The sequence below is a fragment of the Heptranchias perlo genome, chromosome 23 (genome assembly GCF_035084215.1).
Source record: "Heptranchias perlo isolate sHepPer1 chromosome 23, sHepPer1.hap1, whole genome shotgun sequence".
Taxonomy (NCBI): Eukaryota; Metazoa; Chordata; class Chondrichthyes; order Hexanchiformes; family Hexanchidae; genus Heptranchias; species Heptranchias perlo.
The window spans coordinates 1,667,402-1,691,727 of record NC_090347.1 but is presented as its reverse complement, the minus strand read 5'-3'; the positions used below and the strand labels follow the sequence as shown (position 1 = coordinate 1,691,727).

The following is a 24,326-nucleotide window of genomic DNA, read 5'->3' as shown; positions in this document are numbered from 1 at the left end:
GACACAAGGTCATGTACACACAGATCATGTACACATAGAATTGTACACATGTAGGATCATGTGCATGCAGGACCATGTACACGTAGGATCATGTATACACAGGGTCCTATACAAACAGAATTGTACACACAAGGTCATGTACACACAGGATCATGTACACACAGAATTGTACACACATAGGATCATGTGCATGCAGGGTCATATACACGCAGGGTCATGTACACACAAGGTCATGTACACACAGAATTGTACACACAAGGTCATGCACACACAGGATCATGTACACACAGAATTGTACACACATAGGATCATGTGCATGCAGAGTACACGTAGGATCATGTGCACGCAGGGTCATGTACTTTCAGGGTCATGTACATGTAAGATCATGTACAGACAGGGTCCTATACACACAGAATTGTACACGCAAGGTCATGTACACACAGGGTCCTGTACACACAGAATTATACACACAAGGTCATGTACACATAGGGTCATGTACACACAGAATTGTACATACAAGGTCATGCACACACGGGATCATGTACACACAGAACTGTACACACGTAGGATCATGTGCATGCAGGGTCATGTACTCTCAGATTCATGTGCACATAGGTTCATGTACACACAGGGTCATGTACACACAGGATCATGTACACATAGAATTGTACACACGCAGGGTCATGTACACGCAGGATCATGTACAGACAAAATTGTACATATGCAGGGTCATGTACATGCAGGGTCATGTACACGCAGGGTCAGGCATGTGCAGGATCAAGCACACACACATTGGACAGCCTGAAGCTCACGTTCACATCTTTGCATTTGCCGCAGGCCGTGCCCACTTTGGGGGGATACTGGGTGTACCGAGCCTCCAGTAAAAACCGGTGCTGCCTTGTGTTACCTCACAAATTGTGTCATCACTTCTCAGAGTTTGACAAACAAAGCAGGAGTTTGCCAAAGATTTATGAATAATGACAGTGTCCCTTTAAATGCAGGAACTACCCTCTCCCTCTCTCTCCCTCTCCCAAAGTGGTCACAGAGGTTATAGAAACTGCAGGTAAGTTAGTGAGGCAGCTTGGCACAGCACAGAATGACCACGGGAACAGTGTCCCAGCTGTGGAGCTGCTGCAAAACATGCTCCGTGTGGAAGCAGCACTTTCCCATCAGGTACACACAACAGGTCTGTTCCAACTCTCAAGTGGTGAGTTGTCCTTTCATCATGTGTGACTGTCCGTCCCCAGGGGTCCCTGGTGTGACAAGCCTGTTAGTTGCTTGTTATTGGGCTGGGTAAATGGGTCTGATTGTCGGATTAGCAAAGGAGTTAGAAGTGATTTGTGTGTAACACAAATACTTGACCCGCCTGGAATTTCAATCCATGCTAATGCCTTCTTAAGAGAATCTTCTCACGAGCAGAGCAGAGATCGACAACACTGTGGGGAGCTCGACACACACATCTCACAGTGTTAGAGGAAAGCTCATTCTCCACGCAGCCTGTTTAAAGAGGGAGAGGAGCAATCTCATCATCACCACTGCAGATGCACTGCAGCAACTCGCCAAGGCTTCTTCGACAGCACCTCCCAAACCCGCGACCTCTACCATCTGGAAGGACAAGGGCAGCAGGCACATGGGAACAACACCACCTCCATGTTCCCCTCCAAGTCACACACCATCCCGACTTGGAAATATATCGCCGTTCCTTCATCGTCGCTGGGTCAAAATCCTGAAACTCCCTACCTAACAGCACTGTGGGAGAACCTTCACCACACGGACTGCAGCGGTTCAAGAAGGTGGCTCACCACCACCTTCTCAAGGGCAATTAGGGATGGGCAATAAATGCTGGCCTCGCCAGCGAAGCCCACATCCCATGAACGAATAAAAAAAGCACAGATTCCCCAGAATGACACCAGGGCTTACAGGGTTACATTTTGAGGACAGGTTGCATAGACTAGGCTTGTATTCCCTCGAGTTTAGAAGATCTAATCAAGGTGTTTAAAATGATAAAGGGATTTGATAGGGTAGATAGAAACTATTTCTTCTGGTGGGGGGAGTCCAGAACAAGGGGGCAGAACCTTAAAATTAGAGCTAAGTCGTTCAGGGGTGATGTCAGGAAGCATTTCTTCACACAAAGGGTAGTGGAAATCTGGAACTCTCTCCCCCAAAAGGCTGTGGATGCTGGGGGTCAATTGGAGCTTTCAAGACTCAGATCAATGGATGTTTGTTGGGTAAGGATATCGAGGGATACGGAGCAAAGGCGGGTAAATGGAGTTGAGGTACAGATCAACCATGATCTAAATGAATGGTGGAACAGGCTCGAGGGGCTGAATGGCCTCCTCCTGTTCCTATCAGGATCCCCTTGAAGAGGGAATGTTACCCAGTGTGGGCTGTTGTACCCCTCCTCTCCCAGAGGTCCAGGCTCTTGTTGGATATATGAGTCCACAAGTTTCAGCCTCCCTCTGATAGCTCACCCAAGTGAGCATTGTTCATGTGTGAGCCTTGGAAATCGACTGTGGGGGCATCATCGAGTGCAGCCACTTCCCAGCAAAAGTGATTGGATAGCGATTAGGAGTGGGCACCCTTGCTGATTTCCCCCTCCTTAGTCCCTGGTGCTGAGGACAATGACCCAGTCCCAGTGAGTCTGATTTCAGGGAGGCAGGGCACTTCCAGTGGCTCTGTGCACTGATGCAGTCAGTGAGACGGTGGTCACTGATGCAACAGACCAGTGTCACCAGCTGGTCCTCTTCACAGTGACAGAGCGCCTGATCCCAGCTCAGCAGTCCCGGCGGGTGGAGTTCACATTGACAGGTCAGTGGCCTTCCTAACAAAGTTCGGGGGCACGCAGTTCACAGCAGGACTCCCTGAAACTTCCTAGTATAGATACTGTCCGATTGGAAAGGATCGCGATCCATTTCACTCCATGGGCAGTTACTCACTGACCACGGCAACTGCAGAGAGACAACGGTTAAATCAATGGAGACACAACTTCCTCATACTCCTGGCCAATAAAGGGCCATTGTCTTCATTAAGTATGTTTGGTAAACACACACACACACACACACACAGATACAGACACACACACACAGATACAGACATAGATACAGACACACACGGATACAGATATAGATACACACACACACACACAGACATATTGTAAACAATTTTACAACACCAAGTTATAGTCCAACAATTTTATTTTAAAATTCACAAGCTTTCGGAGGCTTCCTCCTTCCTCAGGTGACTGTCAGCCTGAGGAAGGAGGAAGCCTCCGAAAGCTTGTGAATTTTAAAATAAATTTGTTGGACTATAACTTGGTGTTGTAAAATTGTTTACAATTGTCAACCCCAGTCCATCACCGGCATCTCCACATCATAGATACAGACATAGATACAGACACACACGGATACAGATATAGATACACACACAGATACAGACATAGATACAGACACACACGGATACAGATATAGATACACACACACACACACACAGATACAGACATAGATACAGACACACACGGATACAGATATAGATACACACACACACAGACACAGAAACAGACATAGATACAGACACACACGGGTACAGATATAGATACACACACACAGATACAGACACACTGATACAGATATAGATACACACGGATACAGACATAGATACAGGCACACACGGATACAGATATAGATACACACACACACACACACACAGATACAGACACACACGGATACAGATATAGATACACACACACAGATACAGACACACACACAGATACAGACATAGATACAGACACACACGGATACAGATATAGATACACACACACACACACACAGATACACACACACACACACACACACACAGATGGATACAGATATAGATACACACACACACACACACACACAGATACCGACATAGATACAGACACACACGGATACAGATATAGACACATACACACACACACACACATACAGACACACACAGATACAGCTATAGACACAGATACAGACACATACAGATATAGATACACACACATACATAGATACAGACACACACGGATACACATATAAACACAGATACAGACACACAGATACAGATAGATACACAGATATGCATATAGATACAGACACACACAGATATAGATATGGACACAGATACAGACAGATACACAGATACAGATATAGATACAGATACAGACACACACACATACAGACACACACATACAGACACAGATACACAGATGCAGATATCGATACAGACACACACAGATACATACACAGATACAGACATAGTTACAGACACACACAGATACAGACACAGATACACACATAGACATAGATACAGACACACAGATACAGACATAGTTACAGACACATACATTTACAGACATACACACATACAGACACATACACAGATACAGATATCGATACAGACACACACAGATACATACACAGATACAGACATAGTTACAGACACACACATACAGACATAGATACAGATACACAGATACAGACATAGTTACAGACATACACATTTACAGACATACAGACATAGATACAGACACACAGATACATAGATACAGACATAGTTACAGACACACACATACAGACATAGATCCAGACACACACAGATACAGACACACATACACAGATGCAGACACACACACAGATACACATACAGACACAATTACAGACACACAGATACAGACATAGATACAGACACAGATACATAGATACAGACATACACAGATACAGACATAGATATAGACACAGATACACAGATACAAACATAGATATAGACACAGATACAGACATAGATACAGACACAGATACACAGATACAAACATAGATACAGACAGACACAGATACAGACAGACACAGATACACAGACACAGATACAGACATAGTTACAGACACACATTTACAGACACACACATTTACAGACACACATACACAGACACAGATACAGATACACAGACACACACTCACACAGATACATAGACACAGATACTGACACACAGATACACAGATACAGACACACACATACACAGAGACACACAATGATGAAAGTGGTAACAGGGCACTTAGAAAATCATAATATGATTAGGCAGAGTCAACATGGTTTTATGAAAGGGAATTCGAGTTTGACAAATCTATTAGAATTTTTTGAGGATGTAACTAGCAGGGTAGATAAAGGGGAACCAGTGGATGTCGTATATTTGGATTTTCAAAAGGCATTTGATAAGGTGCCACATAAAAGGTAGTTACGCAAGATAAGGGCTCATGGGGTTGGGGGTAATATATTATCATGGATAGAGGATTGGTTAAAGGACAGAAAACAGAGAGTAGGGATAAACGGGTCATTTTCAGGTTGGCAGGCTGTAACTAGTGGGGTGCCACAAGGATCGGTGCTTGGGCCTCAGCTATTTACAATCTCTATTAATAACTTAGATGAAGGGACCGAGTGTAAAGTATCCAAGTTTGCTGATGATACAAGGCTAGGTTGGAAAGTAAGCTGTGAGGAGGACACAAAGGGATATAGACAGGTTAAGTGAGTGGGCAAGAAGGTGTCAGATGGAGTATAATGTGGGGAAATGTGAGGTTATTCACTGTGGTAGGAAGAATAGAAAAACAGAATACTTTTTAGATGGTGAGAAACTATTAACTGTTGGTGTTCAGAGAGATTTGGGTGTCTTTGTACAAGAAACACAAAAAGTTAGTATGCAGGTACAGCAAGCAATTAGGAAAGCAAATGGCATGTTTGCCTTTATTGCAAGTGGGTTGGAGTATAAGAGTAAGGAAGTCTTACTACAGTTGGACAGGGCTTTGGTGAGACCTCACCTGGAGTACTGTGTACAGTTTTGTTCTCCTTATCTAAGGATGGATAAACTTGCCTTAGATGCGATGCAACGAAGGTTCACTAGATTAATTCCTGGGATGAGAGGGTTGTCCTATGAGGAGACGTTGAGTAGAATGGGCCTCTACTCTCTGGAGTTTAGAAGAATGAGAGGTGATCTCCTTGAAACATATAAGATTCTGAGAGGGTTTGACAGGGTAGATGCTGAGAAGGGATTTCCCATGGCTGGAGAGTCTAGAACTAGGGGACATAGTCTCAGGATAAGAGGTCGGCCATTTAAGACTGAGATGAGGAGGAATTTCTTCACTCAGAGGGTTGTGAATCTTTGGAATTCTCTACCCCAGAGAGCTGTGGATGCTGAGGCATTGAATATATTCAAGGCTGAGATCAATAGATTTCTGGACTCTAGGGGAATCGAGGGATATGGGGATTGGGCAGGAAAGTGGAGTTGAGGTTGAAGATCAGCCATGATCTTATTGAATGGCGTAGCAGGCTCGAGGGGCCATGTGACCTACTCCTGCTCCTATTTCTTATGTTCTTATGATGCATAGAGTCACAGATACACAGATACAGACACTCACACAGGTACATAGAGATATAGATAGATACACAGACATTACAGACAAACACACAGATACACAGACACACAAACAGATACAGACACACGCACAGATACACACAGACACGTGTCGGTGTGTTGATCAGTGTTGATGGGATTTACTGCCTGATCATGTGGTCCACAACCAAGATTTGTTGACCTCATGGTTGTAAAGAGGCCTGTGATGATATGAAAATGTTTGATGTTTGTTTTTTGGCCCCTGAACTTCCCTTCACCCTATCTCCACAGGTTGCCATAGCGACCAGCTCAAGTCCACCAAGTCAGCCAGTGAAGAGGCCATGACAGTCCTGGAGGAAGTCATCATGTTCACCTTTCAACAGTCAGTCTATTACCTCACCAAGGTCAGTGTCCGTCCCTTCCAACAGTCTGATCACACCCTGGGTCGGTGCCCATTACTGGGCCCCCATCCCATCCAACACACCGGTCTGAGGGGTACCAAATGGGACAGCATTCGACACTGCTGGCAGTGATGCGAGGAGAGAAGATTAGGAGGAGATCTCATAGAGGCGTTCAAAATTATGATAAGGTCAGCGGTGGCTCAGTGGGTAACACTCTCGCCTCTGGGTCAGAAGGTCATGGGTTCAAGTTCAACTCCAGACCCTTGAGCTCATAATCCAGGCCGACACTCTCAGTGCAGTACTGAGGGAGCGCTGCACTGTCGGAGGGTCAGTACTGAGGGAGCGCTGCACTGTCGGAGGGTCAGTACTGAGGGAGCGCTGCACTGTCGGAGGGTCAGTACTGAGGGAGCGCTGCACTGTCGGAGGGTCAGTACTGAGGGAGCGCTGCACTGTCGGAGGGTCAGTACTGAGGGAGCGCTGCACTGTCGGAGGGTCAGTACTGAGGGAGCGCCGCACCGCCAGAGGGGCCGTCTTTCAAATGAGACACTAAACTGAAACCCCGTCTATCCTCTCAGGTGGATGTAAAAGATCCCACCGCTGCTATTGGAAGAAGAGCAGGGGAGTTCTCCCCGGTGTCCTGGGGCCAATATTTATCCCTCAACCAACATCACTAAAAACAGATTATCTGGTCATTATCACGTTGCTGTTTGTGGGATCTTGCTGTGCGCAAATTGGCTGCCGCATTTCCTAAATTACAACAGTGACAACACTTCAAAAGTACCTTATTGGCTGTGAAGCGCTTTGGGACGTCCTGAGGTTGTGAAAGGTGCTATAGAAATGCACGTCTTTCTTTCTTTTTAAAAATGATAATATGAGGTATGTGTATATGTGCATGTGTTTGTCTGTGTTTGAGTTTATTTGATTGTGTGTGTGTGTCTGTATGTGTGCGTGCGTACGTATATGTCTGTGTGAGTGAATGTGTGTGTGTGTCTATCTGTGTGTGTGAGTGTGTTTGTTTGAGGTTTTCTGTGTGTGTGGTGTCTTTGTGTTTGTGAGGGTTTCTGTGTGGGTATGTGTCTGGGTGTCAGGGTTTCTGTGAGAGCGAGAGTTTCTGTGTGTGTGTGTGTGTGAGTGTGTGTGTGTGTGTGTGTGTGTGTGGAGATGTCCATGTGAGGGTGTCCATGTATGTGAGGCTGTCCGTGTCCATGTGTGTGTGAGGGTTTCAGTGTCCGTGTGTGTGTTTGTGTGTGTGTGAAGATGCCCATGTGAGGGTGTCTGTGTCTGTGTGTTTGTGTGTGACGGTGTCTGTGTGTGTGTGTGTGTGTGTGTGTGTGTGTTCGTGTGTCTCCCTTTGTGTGTCTGTGTCCGTGTGTGTGTGTGTGTCTGTGTGAGAGGGTGTCCGTGTGTGTTCCTTTGTGTGTGTGTGTCCCTTTGTGTGTGTGTGTGAGGGTGTCCGTGTGTGTTCCTTTGTGTGTGTGTGTCCCTTTGTGTGTGTGTGTGAGGGTGTCCGTGTGTGTTCCTTTGTGTGTGTGTGTCCCTTTGTGTGTGTGTGTGAGGGTGTCCGTGTGTGTTCCTTTGTGTGTGCGTGTGTGGTGTGTGTGTGTGGCCTGATCTCCCTGGTACTGACTGGGTTGCTCTGGGAGTGTTGAGAGATGGATGAGCTCTGGGTCTCAGACTGAGCGAGAAGCTGCTCAGTGAACCAGTGAGGAATGCAGCGGGGGAGGTGCGGCCAGGGGAGATTACAGGAGTTAGAGGAGTAAAATGGCCAGGACTGGGCCAGGACGGAGACTAAAACGGAGAGTGAGCACGGCTGCACTGAGGGCTCTGTGAGAAGCAGTGCTGTTAAAGTAACTGTGGGCAGTGGCAGTGCCTGTACCTGCTGGGACTCTTTCACAAACTAATGTAACATAGAGTCATCTCACTGACATAAAGTGGCTTCATTCAGCTTTCCATTGGTTGGTTGATGTCTCCAGCATCCAGCCCAAGGAGTAGGAAGTGTGAATTACCCTGCATTCTTTTTTCCCCAAATTTACTACCCCATCCCACCATCGGGCTTCGGTCAAACAGACATTGACCCTCACTGGGGTACAGCCCCACAGACACTGACTCTCACTGGGGTACAGTTCCACAGACACTGACTCTCACTGGGGTACAGTTCCACAGACACTGACTCTCACTGGGGTACAGTCCCACAGATACTGACTCTCACTGCGGTACAGTTCCACAGATACTGACTCTCACTGCGGTACAGTTCCACAGACACTGACTCTCACTGGGGTACAGTTCCACAGACACTGATTCTCACTGGGGTACAGTTCCACCGACACTGACTCTCACTGGGGTACAGTTCCATAGACACTGACTCTCCCTGGGGTACAGTCCCACAGACACTGATTCTCACTGGGGTACAGTTCCACAGACACTGACTCTCACTGGGATACAGTTCCACAGACACTGATTCTCCCTGGGGTACAGTCCCACAGACACTGATTCTCACTGGGGTACAGTTCCACAGACACTGACTCTCACTGGGATACAGTTCCACAGACACTGATTCTCTCTGGGGTACAGTTCCACACACACTGACTCTCCCTGGGGTACAGTTCCAGAGACACTGGCTCTCACTGAGGTACAGTTCCACAGACACTGACTCTCTCTGGGGTACAGTTCCACATGCACTGACTCTCACTGGGGTACAGTTCCACACACACTGACTCTCCCTGGGGTACAGTTCCAGAGACACTGGCTCTCACTGAGGTACAGTTCCACAGACACTGACTCTCTCTGGGGTACAGTTCCACATGCACTGACTCTCACTGGGGTACAGTTCCACACACACTGACTCTCACTGGGGTACAGTTCCACAGACACTGACTCTCTCTGGGGTACAGTTCCACAGACACTGACTCTCACTGGGGTACAGTTCCACAGACACTGACTCTCACTGGGGTACAGTTCCACACACACTGACTCTCACTGAGGTACAGTTCCACAGACACTGACTCTCTCTGGGGTACAGTTCCACATGCACTGACTCTCACTGGGGTACAGTTCCACACACACTGACTCTCACTGGGGTACAGTTCCACACACACTGACTCTCACTGGGGTACAGTTCCACACACACTGACTCTCTCTGAGGTACAGTTCCACAGACACTGACTCTCACTGGGGTACAGTTCCACACACACTGACTCTCACTGGGGTACAGTTCCACACACACTGACTCTCACTGGGGTACAGTTCCACACACACTGACTCTCTCTGGGGTACAGTTCCACAGACACTGACTCTCTCTGGGGTATAGTTCCACAGACACTGCCTCTCACTGTCGTCCAGTCCCTGCAGTGTGACTGAAACCACGATCCACTGACTCAGAGGTGAGATTGTGGTCACTGCTCGGGAACGATGGTGGACTCTTGGCTCCGCAATGTTCAGATTCACAAACAGGATCCACTCCCAACCCTGACTTTAAAAAAGAACGAAGCTGGATTGCAGGCGAGGTGTGTGCCAGCTCAGGAAACCAGGCTAAGCCAACACCCCTACACCCAGCCCCCTGCCGTTACCCGATGGAACCTCCCCGAGAGGGGCTGTGTCGGGGGTGGGGGGTTCTTATAAATAGAAAAATGAATTTCCTGTCCTCACGGTCTTCAGTGTGCTGTCATCTCCGTTACAATTTCAACCCATGTCACATTAACACCAGCAGAACCCTGGCTCGCTCCCAGTCTGTTATCCGACTGCTGTGTGGAGGATATCTCTCGAAGGACCCAACAACTGGTTCGTGAGATAGCCAGCCAGTGTATAGTGCTGGTAGAGATCTCACTCACACTCACACACACACGCTCACACTTACACTCACACAGACACAGACACACACTTACATTCACATTCACACTCACGCTTATACACACACATTCATGCTCACACTCACTCACACTCACACTCACTCACGCAGACACACACACACTCACACTTACACACACACACACACTCACTCACTCACACAGACACACACTCACACTGAAACACACACACACACACTCACTTACATTCACATACACTCACACATACACACTCACCCTCACACACACTCACACATACACACCCTCACACACTCACACACCCTCACACATACACACTCACCCTCACACACTCACCCTCACACACTCACATACACACTCACCCTCACACACACTCACACATACACACCCTCACACACTCACACACCCTCACACATACACACTCACCCTCACACACTCACACATACACACTCACCCTCACACACTCACACATACACACTCACCCTCACACACTCACACATCCTCACACATATACACAACCTCACACATGCACTGACATATACACACTCACCATCACACATACTCACACACACTCACTCCCTCACACACACTCACATCCACACGGCCTCTGACACACTCACATATACCCTTACACATTCACACACGTACACATAAACACATACATACACACATGCAAGCTTACACACATACACACAAATACACACACATGTGCGTGCACACACACACACACACACACACACACACACACGGTTAGACCTTTCCTGTATGTGACTCCTCAGTAACTAGAGACAGCGAGGGGTGTGTGTGCAGCAGTTCAATGGGGTGGAGCCTTCTCTACATTCCTGCAGTGGTTATAAGAAACCTGAGGAGATGTGTGTGTGGTTAGCAGTGAACGGACTGAGCCGAGGGAGCTTGCTGCCCCAACCACAGAGCTGGGCAGACAAGGCTGGTTGTGTCAGAGCTCGGCCCCCTCGCAGGCTCCTCTCTAAAAGCTTTCCCTGTGCAGCTTTCCAGCCTGTTCCATTCAAAGCCTGGAGCATTTTGGCTTTAAACAAGAAGATAGACACAAAATCTTAACCAACTACCCCTGTCCTTCTGCAGAGCAGGACCAATCAAACAGTGCTCGATCAGACATGGTCCCCAGCGAACTGCTGGGCATTAAGCTGACTTATTGATTTATTCACTCGCTGTGTTTTTCCCTCAATTTTTGTAATATTTTCCGATGAAACAAAACCTTTGGTTACAATCCTAGGATAAACCAACCTCTCTTCTCAAAAGCACACGGATTTCATAGAATGATACAGCACACATCCTGTCCTCTCCCGATCCAACACACATTCCCCCTCCAGCAGGCGTGAATAACCATCGAGTGAGATTGGACTCTCACTGTCCAACACCGCACAATATTATCAGAGCTCAGCCTCTCACCGTCCAACACCACACAATATTATCAGAGCTCAGCCTCTCACCGTCCAACACCACACAATATTATCAGAGCTCAGACTCTCACCGTGCAACACCACACAATATTATCAGAGCTCAGCCTCTCACCGTCCAACACCACACAATATTATCAGCCTCTCTCGGCCAGGCCCAGAATGGCTTAGTTTGGCAAATGGAAATATCTCGCTGACGTAATAGGGAGTACACTACTGAGGGAGGGGGTTAGAGCACGTTGTGAAAAAATGTAGAGGGAGCTTTCCTCTGTATCTAATCCGTGCTGTACCTGCCCTGGGAGCGTTTGATGTTAACACTGGATGATAAATTGAAATTGTCCTATCACCCAGAATTGATATGCTTCACCGTGATGAGTACAGAAATGAATAATGTAAAAATAACCAGCTTCCTGTGTTTAACATTGCCCCTCTACAGACCCTGTACATTGTCCTGCCTGGATTGTTGGACAGCAACCCTTTCGCAGCCGAGTCAGTGCAGCTCAGTGTCCCACAAGGGGTTAAGAACGTCTTGATGATCTTCCAGGGGACACTGAGCCTGTTAAAACAGTATCGCGTTCACTCTGAGATTGCCTCTCAGCTCTTCGCTTATCTCTTCTTCTTCACCAATGCATCCCTCTTCAATGCTCTGATGGAACGAGGTGAGTGTGGCTGGATATCGCAGCGACCCACTATCCAAATATATATATCACATCTAATCCTCCCTGTAACTCACTCCGGGTATCTGTTATTCTATATATAAACCCCCCGAACCCCTCAATTAGATTCCAGCCTGTAACTCACTCCCAGGTATCTGTTATTCTATATATAAACCCCCCCGAGCCCCTCGATTAGATCCCAGCCTGTAACTCACTCCCAGGTATCTGTTATTCTATATATAAACACCCCCGAGCCCCTCGATTAGATTCCAGCCCGTAACTCACTCCCGGGTATCTGTTATTCGGTGTGTTGGATGTGCCCCTGACTGTGTGTGTGGGACGTGCCCCTGACTGTGTGTGTGGGACGTGCCCCTGACTGTGTGTGTGGGACGTGCCCCTGACTGTGTGTGTGGGACGTGCCCCTGACTGTGTGTGTGGGACGTGCCCTGACTGTGTGTGAGACGTGCCCCTGACTGTGTGTGGGACGTGCCCCTGACTGTGTGTGGGACGTGCCCCTGACTGTGTGTGGGACGTGCCCCTGACTGTGTGTGGGACGTGCCCCTGACTGTGTGTGGGACGTGCCCCTGACTGTGTGTGGGACGTGCCCCTGACTGTGTGTGGGACGTGCCCCTGACTGTGTGTGGGACGTGCCCCTGACTGTGTGTGAGACGTGCCCCTGACTGTGTGTGTGGGACGTGCCCCTGACTGTGTGTGTGGGACGTGCCCCTGACTGTGTGTGTGGGACGTGCCCCTGACTGTGTGTGTGGGACGTGCCCCTGACTGTGTGTGTGGGACGTGCCCCTGACTGTGTGTGTGGGTCGTGCCCCTGACTGTGTGTGAGACGTGCCCCTGACTGTGTGTGAGACGTGCCCCTGACTGTGTGTGAGACGTGCCCCTGACTGTGTGTGTGGGACGTGCCCCTGACTGTGTGTGTGGGACGTGCCCCTGACTGTGTGTGTGGGACGTGCCCCTGACTGTGTGTGTGGGATGTGCCCCTGACTGTGTGTGTGGGATGTGCCCCTGACTGTGTGTGTGGGACGTGCCCCTGACTGTGTGTGTGGGACGTGCCCCTGACTGTGTGTGTGGGACGTGCCCCTGACCGTGTGTGTGGGACGTGCCCCTGACTGTGTGTGTGGGACGTGCCCCTGACTGTGTGTGTGGGACGTGCCCCTGACTGTGTGTGTGGGATGTGCCCCTGACTGTGTGTGTGGGATGTGCCCCCGACTGTGTGTGTGGGACGTGCCCCTGACTGTGTGTGTGGGACGTGCCCCTGACTGTGTGTGTGGGACGTGCCCCTGACTGTGTGTGAGATGTGCCCCTGACTGTGTGTGAGATGTGCCCCTGACTGTGTGTGAGATGTGCCCCTGACTGTGTGTGAGATGTGCCCCTGACTGTGTGTGTGAGATGTGCCCCTGACTGTGTGTGAGATGTGCCCCTGACTGTGTGTGAGATGTGCCCCTGACTGTGTGTGTGGGACGTGCCCTGACTGTGTGTGGGACGTGCCCCTGACTGTGTGTGAGATGTGCCCCTGACTGTGTGTGGGACGTGCCCCTGACTGTGTGTGTGGGACGTGCCCCTGACTGTGTGTGGGATGTGCCCCTGACTGTGTGTGTGGGACGTGCCCTGACTGTGTGTGTGGGACGTGCCCCTGACTGTGTGTGAGATGTGCCGCTGACTGTGTGTGTGGGACGTGCCCCTGACTGTGTGTGGGACGTGCCCCTGACTGTGTGTGGGACGTGCCCCTGACTGTGTGTGGGACGTGCCCCTGACTGTGTGTGTGGGACGTGCCCCTGACTGTGTGTGGGACGTGCCCCTGACTGTGTGTGGGACGTGCCCCTGACTGTGTGTGTGGGACGTGCCCCTGACTGTGTGTGTGGGACGTGCCCCTGACTGTGTGTGGGACGTGCCCCTGACTGTGTGTGAGATGTGCCCCTGACTGTGTGTGAGATGTGCCCCTGACTGTGTGTGTGGGACGTGCCCTGACTGTGTGTGAGATGTGCCCCTGACTGTGTGTGTGGGACGTGCCCCTGACTGTGTGTGGGACGTGCCCCTGACTGTGTGTGGGATGTGCCCCTGACTGTGTGTGTGGGACGTGCCCCTGACTGTGTGTGGGACGTGCCCCTGACTGTGTGTGAGATGTGCCCCTGACTGTGTGTGTGGGACGTGCCCTGACTGTGTGTGAGACGTGCCCCTGACTGTGTGTGGGACGTGCCCCTGACTGTGTGTGGGACGTGCCCCTGACTGTGTGTGTGGGACGTGCCCCTGACTGTGTGTGTGGGACGTGCCCCTGACTGTGTGTGTGGGACGTGCCCCTGACTGTGTGTGTGGGACGTGCCCCTGACTGTGTGTGTGGGACGTGCCCCTGACTGTGTGTGGGACGTGCCCCTGACTGTGTGTGGGACGTGCCCCTGACTGTGTGTGGGACGTGCCCCTGACTGTGTGTGGGATGTGCCCCTGACTGTGTGTGAGATGTGCCCCTGACTGTGTGTGAGATGTGCCCCTGACTGTGTGTGAGATGTGCCCCTGACTGTGTGTGAGACGTGCCCCTGACTGTGTGTGTGAGATGTGCCCCTGACTGTGTGTGTGGGACGTGCCCCTGACTGTGTGTGTGGGACGTGCCCCTGACTGTGTGTGTGAGATGTGCCCCTGACTGTGTGTGTGGGACGTTCCCCTGACTGTGTGTGGGACGTTCCCCTGACTGTGTGTGGGACGTGCCCCTGACTGTGTGTGGAACGTGCCCCTGACTGTGTGTGTGGGACGTGCCCCTGACTGTGTGTGTGGGACGTGCCCCTGACTGTGTGTGTGGGACGTGCCCCTGACTGTGTGTGTGGGACGTGCCCCTGACTGTGTGTGTGGGACGTGCCCCTGACTGTGTGTGTGGAATGTGCCCCTGACTGTGTGTGGGACGTGCCCCTGACTGTGTGTGTGGGACGTGCCCCTGACTGTGTGTGTGGGACGTGCCCCTGACTGTGTGTGTGGGACGTGCCCCTGACTGTGTGTGTGGGACGTGCCCCTGACTGTGTGTGTGGGACGTGCCCCTGACTGTGTGTGTGGGATGTGCCCCTGACTGTGTGTGTGGGATGTGCCCGTGACTGTGTGTGTGGGACGTGCCCCTGACTGTGTGTGAGATGTGCCCCTGACTGTGTGTGTGGGATGTGCCCCTGACTGTGTGTGTGGAACGTGCCCCTGACTGTGTGTGAGATGTGCCCCTGACTGTGTGTGTGGGATGTGCCCCTGACTGTGTGTGTGGAACGTGCCCTTGGTGTGCCCCTGACACTCTGTTGCTGTGCCCTCTAGGATCGGGTGGAGGATTCTACCAGTGGTCCAAAGGAGTGCAGATTCGTGCCAATCTGGATCTGCTTCTTGACTGGATTCAAGGCATTGGCCTAGGGGAGCAGGCCTCTGAGTTCTTCCTCAAGTTGTCCACAGCTGTCAATCTGCTTGCCACACCGAAGGAGCACCTCCTCCAGGTAAAGAGCGTCCTCGGCATTGAATTAACCCCATGTTTTATTGAGAAACTCAGGACAGGGGCTAAGGCCAAAGTTGGGTTTTCAAAAGCCTATAGATTGCAGGAGGATTGAGGGAGCCGAGGTCCTGAGTTAGACGGAGAGATTCAGATTTCCACATTCTTGTTTACTTTGTGGAATCAATTGTTTTTGCCCTCTCCGACAATTTTCTGACCTTTCCCGAATTACACAAAAAATTATAACACAGACACAGGCCGTTCGGCCCACCCGGTCCCTGTTGGTGCTTATCCTCCACATCAGCAGTAATCCTAATCCCATGTCCCGGCATTTTCCCATATCCCTTTTTTCCCCCTTTCCTTCAATCATCTATCCAACCCTATTCTTAAATGTGGTTATGTGCTCTGTTTCAATCACTGGCCCCAGTAGTGAATTCCACAGTCTCACAACCCTCTGTGTGAAAGAGTTTCTCCTGCTCTCTTGAGGTGATGCTTTTAATCCTTGTGAGCCTGAACCCGCAAATCCCTTTACTCTTCCACATCACCCAACCTGCCCCCGTTCAAAGTGTAATTATTACTTTTATTCTTTTAGAAAGATACGGACATTAAATACCAGCTGCTGCTTTTTGCCATTCCTCATCTTTTGAATAACTCCTCGCAGCTTCTATTCGTCGTCAGAATTATTTACTACGCTTCCTATTTTAGTATCGTCTGTAAATTTGGACACTAATCCCTCTAGCCCTATGTGCCTGTGTCCCTATACTCCTATGGTCATTTAGCCCTATGTCCCTATAGCCCTATAGCCCAATACTCCTATATCCCTATACACCTATAGACCTATACACCTATAGCCCTATACACCTATAGCCCTATACACCTATAGCCCTATATCCCTATAGTCCTATAGCCCTATATCCCTATAGTTCTATACTCCTATAACCCTATACCCCTATAGCCCTATACACCTATAGCCCTATATCCCTATAGTCCTATAGCCCTATATCCCTATAGTTCTATACCCCTATAACCCTATAGCCCTATACCCCTATAACCCTATACACCTATAGCCCTATACCCCTATAGCCCTATACTCCTATAGCCCTATATCCCTATAGTTCTATACCCCTATAACCCTATACTCCTATAGCCCTATACCCCTATGTCCATATACTCCTATAGCCCTATACTCCTATAACCCTATAGTCCTATAGCCCTACACCCCCCATACCCCATTGCCCTTAACCCCAATACTCCTATAACCCTATAGCCCTATACCCAAGTCATTGATATCCAGAAGTGGCCCCAGAACTGAACTCTTTGGGACCCCACTATCCACTTCCATCCACTCCATTAACCCCCTATTGTCTAATTTCTCCCTTCCAGACAGTTTTTAATCCAGTTTTCTACCCTCCCCCTAATTCCACCCCTTTTAATCTTCTCCAATAGTCTCCTGTGTGGTACTTTGTCAAAGGCTTTCTGAAAGCGTTGGTTTTCTGCCGTCCCCCATATCTGTCACCTCCTCAATGGTCTCGATCTGTTGAAGCACAATTTCCATCCAGATATTCAGTAATTTGATCTTTAATTAAAGAATCCAATCCGGCCAGGGATGTTAAACTACCTGGCCTGTAATTACCCAGGATAGCTCTGTCTCCCTTTATGCAGGTGGATATTACACTGTTCGCTCTCCAGTCGTCTGACACACATCCACTCTCAGCAGATCCGTGAAGTGTAATACCTCAGACCTCGATGATTTGCCGTGTGATGCTTTTAAAAATTTGTTCCTGGGATGTGGGCGTCGCTGGCGAGGCCGGCATTTATTGCCCATCCCTAATTGCCCCTTTAGAAGGTGGTGGTGAGCCGCCTTCTTGAACCGCTGCAGTCCGTGTGGTGAAGGTTCTCCCACAGTGCTGTTAGGTAGGGAGTTCCAGGATTTTGACCCAGCGACGATGAAGGAACAGCGATATATTTCCAAGTCGGGATGGTGTGTGACTTGGAGGGGAACGTACAGGTGGTGTTGTTCCCATGTACCTGCTGCTCTTGTCCTTCTAGGTGGTAGAGGTCGCGGGTTTGGGAGGTGCTGTCGAAGAAGCCTTGGCGTGTTGCTGCAGTGCATCCTGTGGATGGTACACACTGCAGCCACGGTGCGCTGGTGGTGAAGGAAGTGAATGTTTAGGGTGGTGGATGGGGTCCAATCAAGCGGGCTGCTTTGTCCTGGATGGTGTCGAGCTTCTTGAGTGTTGTTGGAGCTGCACTCATCCGGGCAAGTGGAGAGTATTCCATCACACTCCTGACTTGTGCCTTGTAGATGGTGGAAAGGCTTTGGGGAGTCAGGAGGTGAGTCATTCGCCACAGAATACCCAGCCTCTGACCTGCTCTTGTAGCCACAGGGGGGTGAGAAAATCATAGAATCGTAGAATGGTTACAGCACGGAAAAGGCCATTCAGCCCATCGAGTCTGCGCCGGCTCTATGCAAGAGCAATCCAGCTAGTCCCACTCCCTTGCCCTATCCCCGTAGCCCTGCAAATTATTTTGTTTCAAGCACTTATCCAGTTCCCTTTTAAAGGTCATGATTGAATCTGCCTCCACCACCTCCTCGGGCAGTGCATTCCAGATCCTAACCACTCGCTGTGTAAAAAAGTTTTTCCTCATGTCACCTTTGGTTCTTTTGCCAGTCACCTTAAATCTATGTCCTCTGATTCTTGACCCTTCCGCCAATGGGAACAATTTCTCTCTATCTGCTCTGTCTAGACCCTTCATGATTTTGAACTCCTCTATCAAATCTCCTCGCAACCTTCTCAGTTCCAAGGAGAACAACCCCAGCTTCTCCAATCTATCCACGTAATTTAAGTCCCTCATCCTTGGGAGAGACTTTCGTGTGAGAGAAATTCGGAATCTGCGTTTCGCCCATTGAGCCACAGGGGTAGAAATTCTCATCGTGTAAGGGCTCTTCACATCCTTGCACTGCACAAAAGGCCTCCATTTTACTCAGGTGTTAATCCATTTATTTTAAACACTCACAAGGATGCAGTATGAATGCCTGAAATTACCATGTGTGAATTTTCACTCTCCTGTGTTGTAAGGGAATAAAACCCATGAATGTGGAACGTAAATCCTGGAGTTTACGGTAATTATACATTGTAGATTTTTGAAGGGCCCAACTGAGAGAAGCAGCAGCTGCAGGACTGTTTCTCAGAGCATTTCATTTCCTTTTCCTGCCCATTCTCAGTGGCCTCTTGTTCATACTGATTTAGCTAATCTCAGCAGGTTACCCGGATAAGGAGTCAGCTCTACGGTCAAACGCCCCAACAACACTCCCAGTGTCAGCTCGCACAAGAAGCAACACTCCCAGTGTCAGCTCGCACAAGAAGCAACACTCCCAGTGTCAGCTCGCACAAGAAGCAACATTCCCAGTGTCAGCTCGCACAAGAAGCAACACTCCCAGTGTCAGCTCGCACAAGAAGCAACATTCCCAGTGTCAGCTCGCACAAGAAGCAACACCCCCAGTGTCAGCTCGCACAAGAAGCAACATTCCCAGTGTCAGCTCACACAAGAAGCAACACTCCCAGTGTCAGCTCACACAAGAAGCAACACTCCCAGTGTCAGCTCACACAAGAAGCAACACTCCCAGTGTCAGCTCGCACAAGAAGCAACATTCGGAGTGTCAGCTCGCACAAGAAGTAACATTCCCAGTGTCAGCTCGCACAAGAAGCAACACTCCCAGTGTCAGCTCGCACAAGAAGCAACACTCCCAGTGTCAGCTCGCACAAGAAGTAACATTCCCAGTGTCAGCTCGCACAAGAAGCAACATTCGGAGTGTCAGCTCGCACAAGAAGTAACATTCCCAGTGTCAGCTCGCACAAGAAGCAACACTCCCAGTGTCAGCTCGCACAAGAAGCAACACTCCCAGTGTCAGCTCGCACAAGAAGTAACATTCCCAGTGTCAGCTCGCACAAGAAGCAACACTCCCAGTGTCAGCTCGCACAAGAAGTAACATTCCCAGTGTCAGCTCGCACAAGAAGCAACATTCGGAGTGTCAGCTCGCACAAGAAGTAACATTCCCAGTGTCAGCTCGCACAAGAAGCAACACCCCCAGTGTCAGCTCACACAAGAAGCAACATTCCCAGTGTCAGCTCACACAAGAAGCAACACCCCCAGTGTCAGCTCGCACAAGAAGCAACACTCCCAGTGTCAGCTCGCACAAGAAGCAACACTCCCAGTGTCAGCTCGCACAAGAAGTAACATTCCCAGTGTCAGCTCGCACAAGAAGTAACATTCCCAGTGTCAGCTCGCACAAGAAGCAACACTCCCAGTGTCAGTTCACACAAGAAGCAACATTCCCAGTGTCAGCTCGCACAAGAAGCAACATTCCCAGTGTCAGCTCGCACAAGAAGCAACACTCCCAGTGTCAGCTCGCACAAGAAGCAACACTCCCAGTGTCAGTTCACACAAGAAGCAACTCCCCCAGTGTCAGCTCGCACAAGAAGCAACATTCCCAGTGTCAGCTCATACAAGAAGCAACTCCCCCAGTGTCAGCTCATACAAGAAGCAACACTCCCAGTGTCAGCTCACACAAGAAGCAATACATCGAAAGGACCTTTGAGTCAGATTCTAGGGATTCAGTACTGGTGGAACTCATACCCCAGTAATGGTCAGTGTCCAGGAGTGAAGGGTCAGTGTCCAGGAGTGAAGGGTCAGTGTCCAGGAGTGAAGGGTCAGTGTCCAGGAGTGAAGGGTCAGTGTCCAGGAGTGAAGGGTCAGTATCCAGGAGTGAAGGGGACAACTGGGGAAAAAATTGAAAAGGAAAGCAGAGGAAAAGGATTGCTGAAAATGTAAGGCAGATTGGGGAGGATTTCTGTCTGTGCTGCTGCAGTGAATGTGTAAAGAACAGGGTTCTGATTTTACAGAGGAAACCTTGTCCCATTGTTTTTGAAAGGAAGGTGAGAGGGATACAGTCAGCAGGAAACTGTCAGACTGATCTCAGCACTAAAGCATTCGTGCACTTCCCTGTGCTGAACGACATCCCAGTCCAGCTGCTCGCTGCAATGACCTCTGAACTTTCCATTCTCGCTGCAGTCAGTGGCTGAGGGGTTTGAGACCCAATGGGGCTTCACACAGAGCAAGGCAATTGTTGCTGGGCCGGAAACCCCATCCCAAAGTAAACAGGAGCCCATTGTTTCTGGTGACAAGGCCTGTGTCACTGTCATCCCCCCGCCCCTCCCACGCCATGCTGATTGCCTGGCCTGAGACAGTGGATTTAGATAAAACGCCCGTTAATTGTGGTGCAGTGAGGAAGTGTGGGTCAGAGACACCACATCAATATCTGTCCCAGACTGGGAACTCCTCTCCCTTGTGAAATCATCAGTCGATGATAATGTGACACACACTCATTGTACACCAGCCTCGTGAACATTCACACACTCACTGTACACCAGCCCCGTGAACATTCACACACTCACTGTACACCAGCCCCGTGAACATTCACACACTCACTGTACACCAGCCCCGTGAACATTCACACTCACTGTACACCAGCCTCGTGAACATTCACACACTCACTGTACACCAGCCCCGTGAACATTCACACACTGACTGTACACCAGCCCCGTGAACATTCACACACTCACTGTACACCAGCCCCGTGAACATTCACACACTCACTGTACACCAGCCCCGTGAACATTCACACTCACTGTACACCAGCCCTGTGAACATTCACACTCACTGTACACCAGCCCCGTGAACATTCACACTCACTGTACACCAGCCCCGTGAACATTCACACTCACTGTACACCAGCCCCGTGAACATTCACACACTCATTGTACACCAGCCCCGTGAACATTCACACACTCACTGTACACCAGCCCCGTGAAAATTCACACTCACTGTACACCAGCCCCGTGAACATTCACACATTCACTGTACACCAGCCCCGTGTACATTCACACACTCACTGTACACCAGCCCCGTGTACATTCACACACTCACTGTACACAAGCCCTGTGAAAATTCACACACTCACTGTACACCAGCCCTGTGAAAATTCACACACTCACTGTACACCAGCCCTGTGAAAATTCACACACTCACTGTACACCAGCCCTGTGAACATTCACACACTCACTGTACACAAGCCCTGTGAACATTCACACACTCACTGTACACCAGCCCTGTGAACATTCACACACTCACTGTACACCAGCCCTGTGAACATTCACACACTCACTGTACACCAGCCCCGTGAACATTCACACACTCACTGTACACCAGCCCTGTGAACATTCACACACTCACTGTACACTAGCCCCGTGAACATTCACACACTGTACACCAGCCCTGTGAATGTTCACACACTCGCTGTACACCAGCCCCGTGAAAATTCACACACTCACTGTACACCAGCTCTGTGAACATTCACACACTCACTGTACACCAGCCCTGTGAACATTCACACTTACTGTACATCAGCCCTGTGAAAATTCACACACTCACTGTACACCAGCCCTGTGAACATTCACACACTCACTGTACACCAGCCCCATGAAAATTCACACACTCACTGTACATCAGCCCCGTGAAAATTCACACACTCACTGTACACCAGCCCCGTGAAAATTCACACACTCACTGTACACCAGCTCTGTGAACATTCACACACTCACTGTACACCAGCCCTGTGAACATTCACACTTACTGTACATCAGCCCTGTGAAAATTCACACACTCACTGTACACCAGCCCCGTGAAAATTCACACACTCACTGTACACCAGCCCCGTGAACATTCACACACTCACTGTACACCAGCCCCGTGAACATTCACACACTCACTGTACACCAGCCCCGTGAACATTCACACACTCACTGTACACCAGCCCCGTGAACATTCGCACTCACTGTACACAAGCCCTGTGAAAATTCACACACTCACTGTACACCAGCCCTGTGAAAATTCACACACTCACTGTACACCAGCCCTGTGAAAATTCACACACTCACTGTACACCAGCCCTGTGAACATTCACACACTCACTGTACACAAGCCCTGTGAACATTCACACACTCACTGTACACCAGCCCTGTGAACATTCACACACTCACTGTACACCAGCTCTGTGAACATTCACACACTCACTGTACACCAGCCCTGTGAACATTCACACTTACTGTACATCAGCCCTGTGAAAATTCACACACTCACTGTACACCAGCCCCGTGAAAATTCACACACTCACTGTACACCAGCCCCGTGAACATTCACACACTCACTGTACACCAGCCCCGTGAACATTCACACACTCACTGTACACCAGCCCCGTGAACATTCACACACTCACTGTACACCAGCCCCGTGAACATTCGCACTCACTGTACACAAGCCCTGTGAAAATTCACACACTCACTGTACACCAGCCCTGTGAAAATTCACACACTCACTGTACACCAGCCCTGTGAAAATTCACACACTCACTGTACACCAGCCCTGTGAACATTCACACACTCACTGTACACAAGCCCTGTGAACATTCACACACTCACTGTACACCAGCCCTGTGAACATTCACACACTCACTGTACACCAGCCCCGTGAACATTCACACACTCACTGTACACCAGCCCCGTGAACATTCACACACTCACTGTACACCAGCCCTGTGAACATTCACACACTCACTGTACACTAGCCCCGTGAACATTCACACACTGTACACCAGCCCTGTGAATGTTCACACACTCGCTGTACACCAGCCCCGTGAAAATTCACACACTCACTGTACACCAGCTCTGTGAACATTCACACACTCACTGTACACCAGCCCTGTGAACATTCACACTTACTGTACATCAGCCCTGTGAAAATTCACACACTCACTGTACACCAGCCCTGTGAACATTCACACACTCACTGTACACCAGCCCCATGAAAATTCACACACTCACTGTACATCAGCCCCGTGAAAATTCACACACTCACTGTACACCAGCTCTGTGAACATTCACACACTCACTGTACACCAGCCCCGTGAACATTCACACACTCACTGTACACCAGCCCCGTGAACATTCACACACTCACTGTACACCAGCCCCGTGAACATTCACACACTCACTGTACACCAGCCCCGTGAACATTCGCACTCACTGTA

At 49.6% G+C, this 24,326-nt stretch overlaps 1 protein-coding gene across 4 annotated transcripts in view; it reads left to right on the top strand.

Moving 5' to 3' along the window:
- Positions 1-24,326, top strand: part of radil2a (Ras association and DIL domains 2a) — a 160,885-nt gene that overhangs the window by 63,659 nt on the left and 72,900 nt on the right. For all 4 annotated transcript variants that reach the window (XM_068003800.1, XM_068003798.1, XM_068003799.1 and 1 more), the window contains 3 exons: positions 6,695-6,807; positions 12,498-12,720; positions 16,015-16,187. In XM_068003800.1, the coding sequence (XP_067859901.1) occupies positions 6,695-6,807; positions 12,498-12,720; positions 16,015-16,187 (509 nt within the window). The remainder of the gene's footprint in view (positions 1-6,694; positions 6,808-12,497; positions 12,721-16,014; positions 16,188-24,326) is intronic.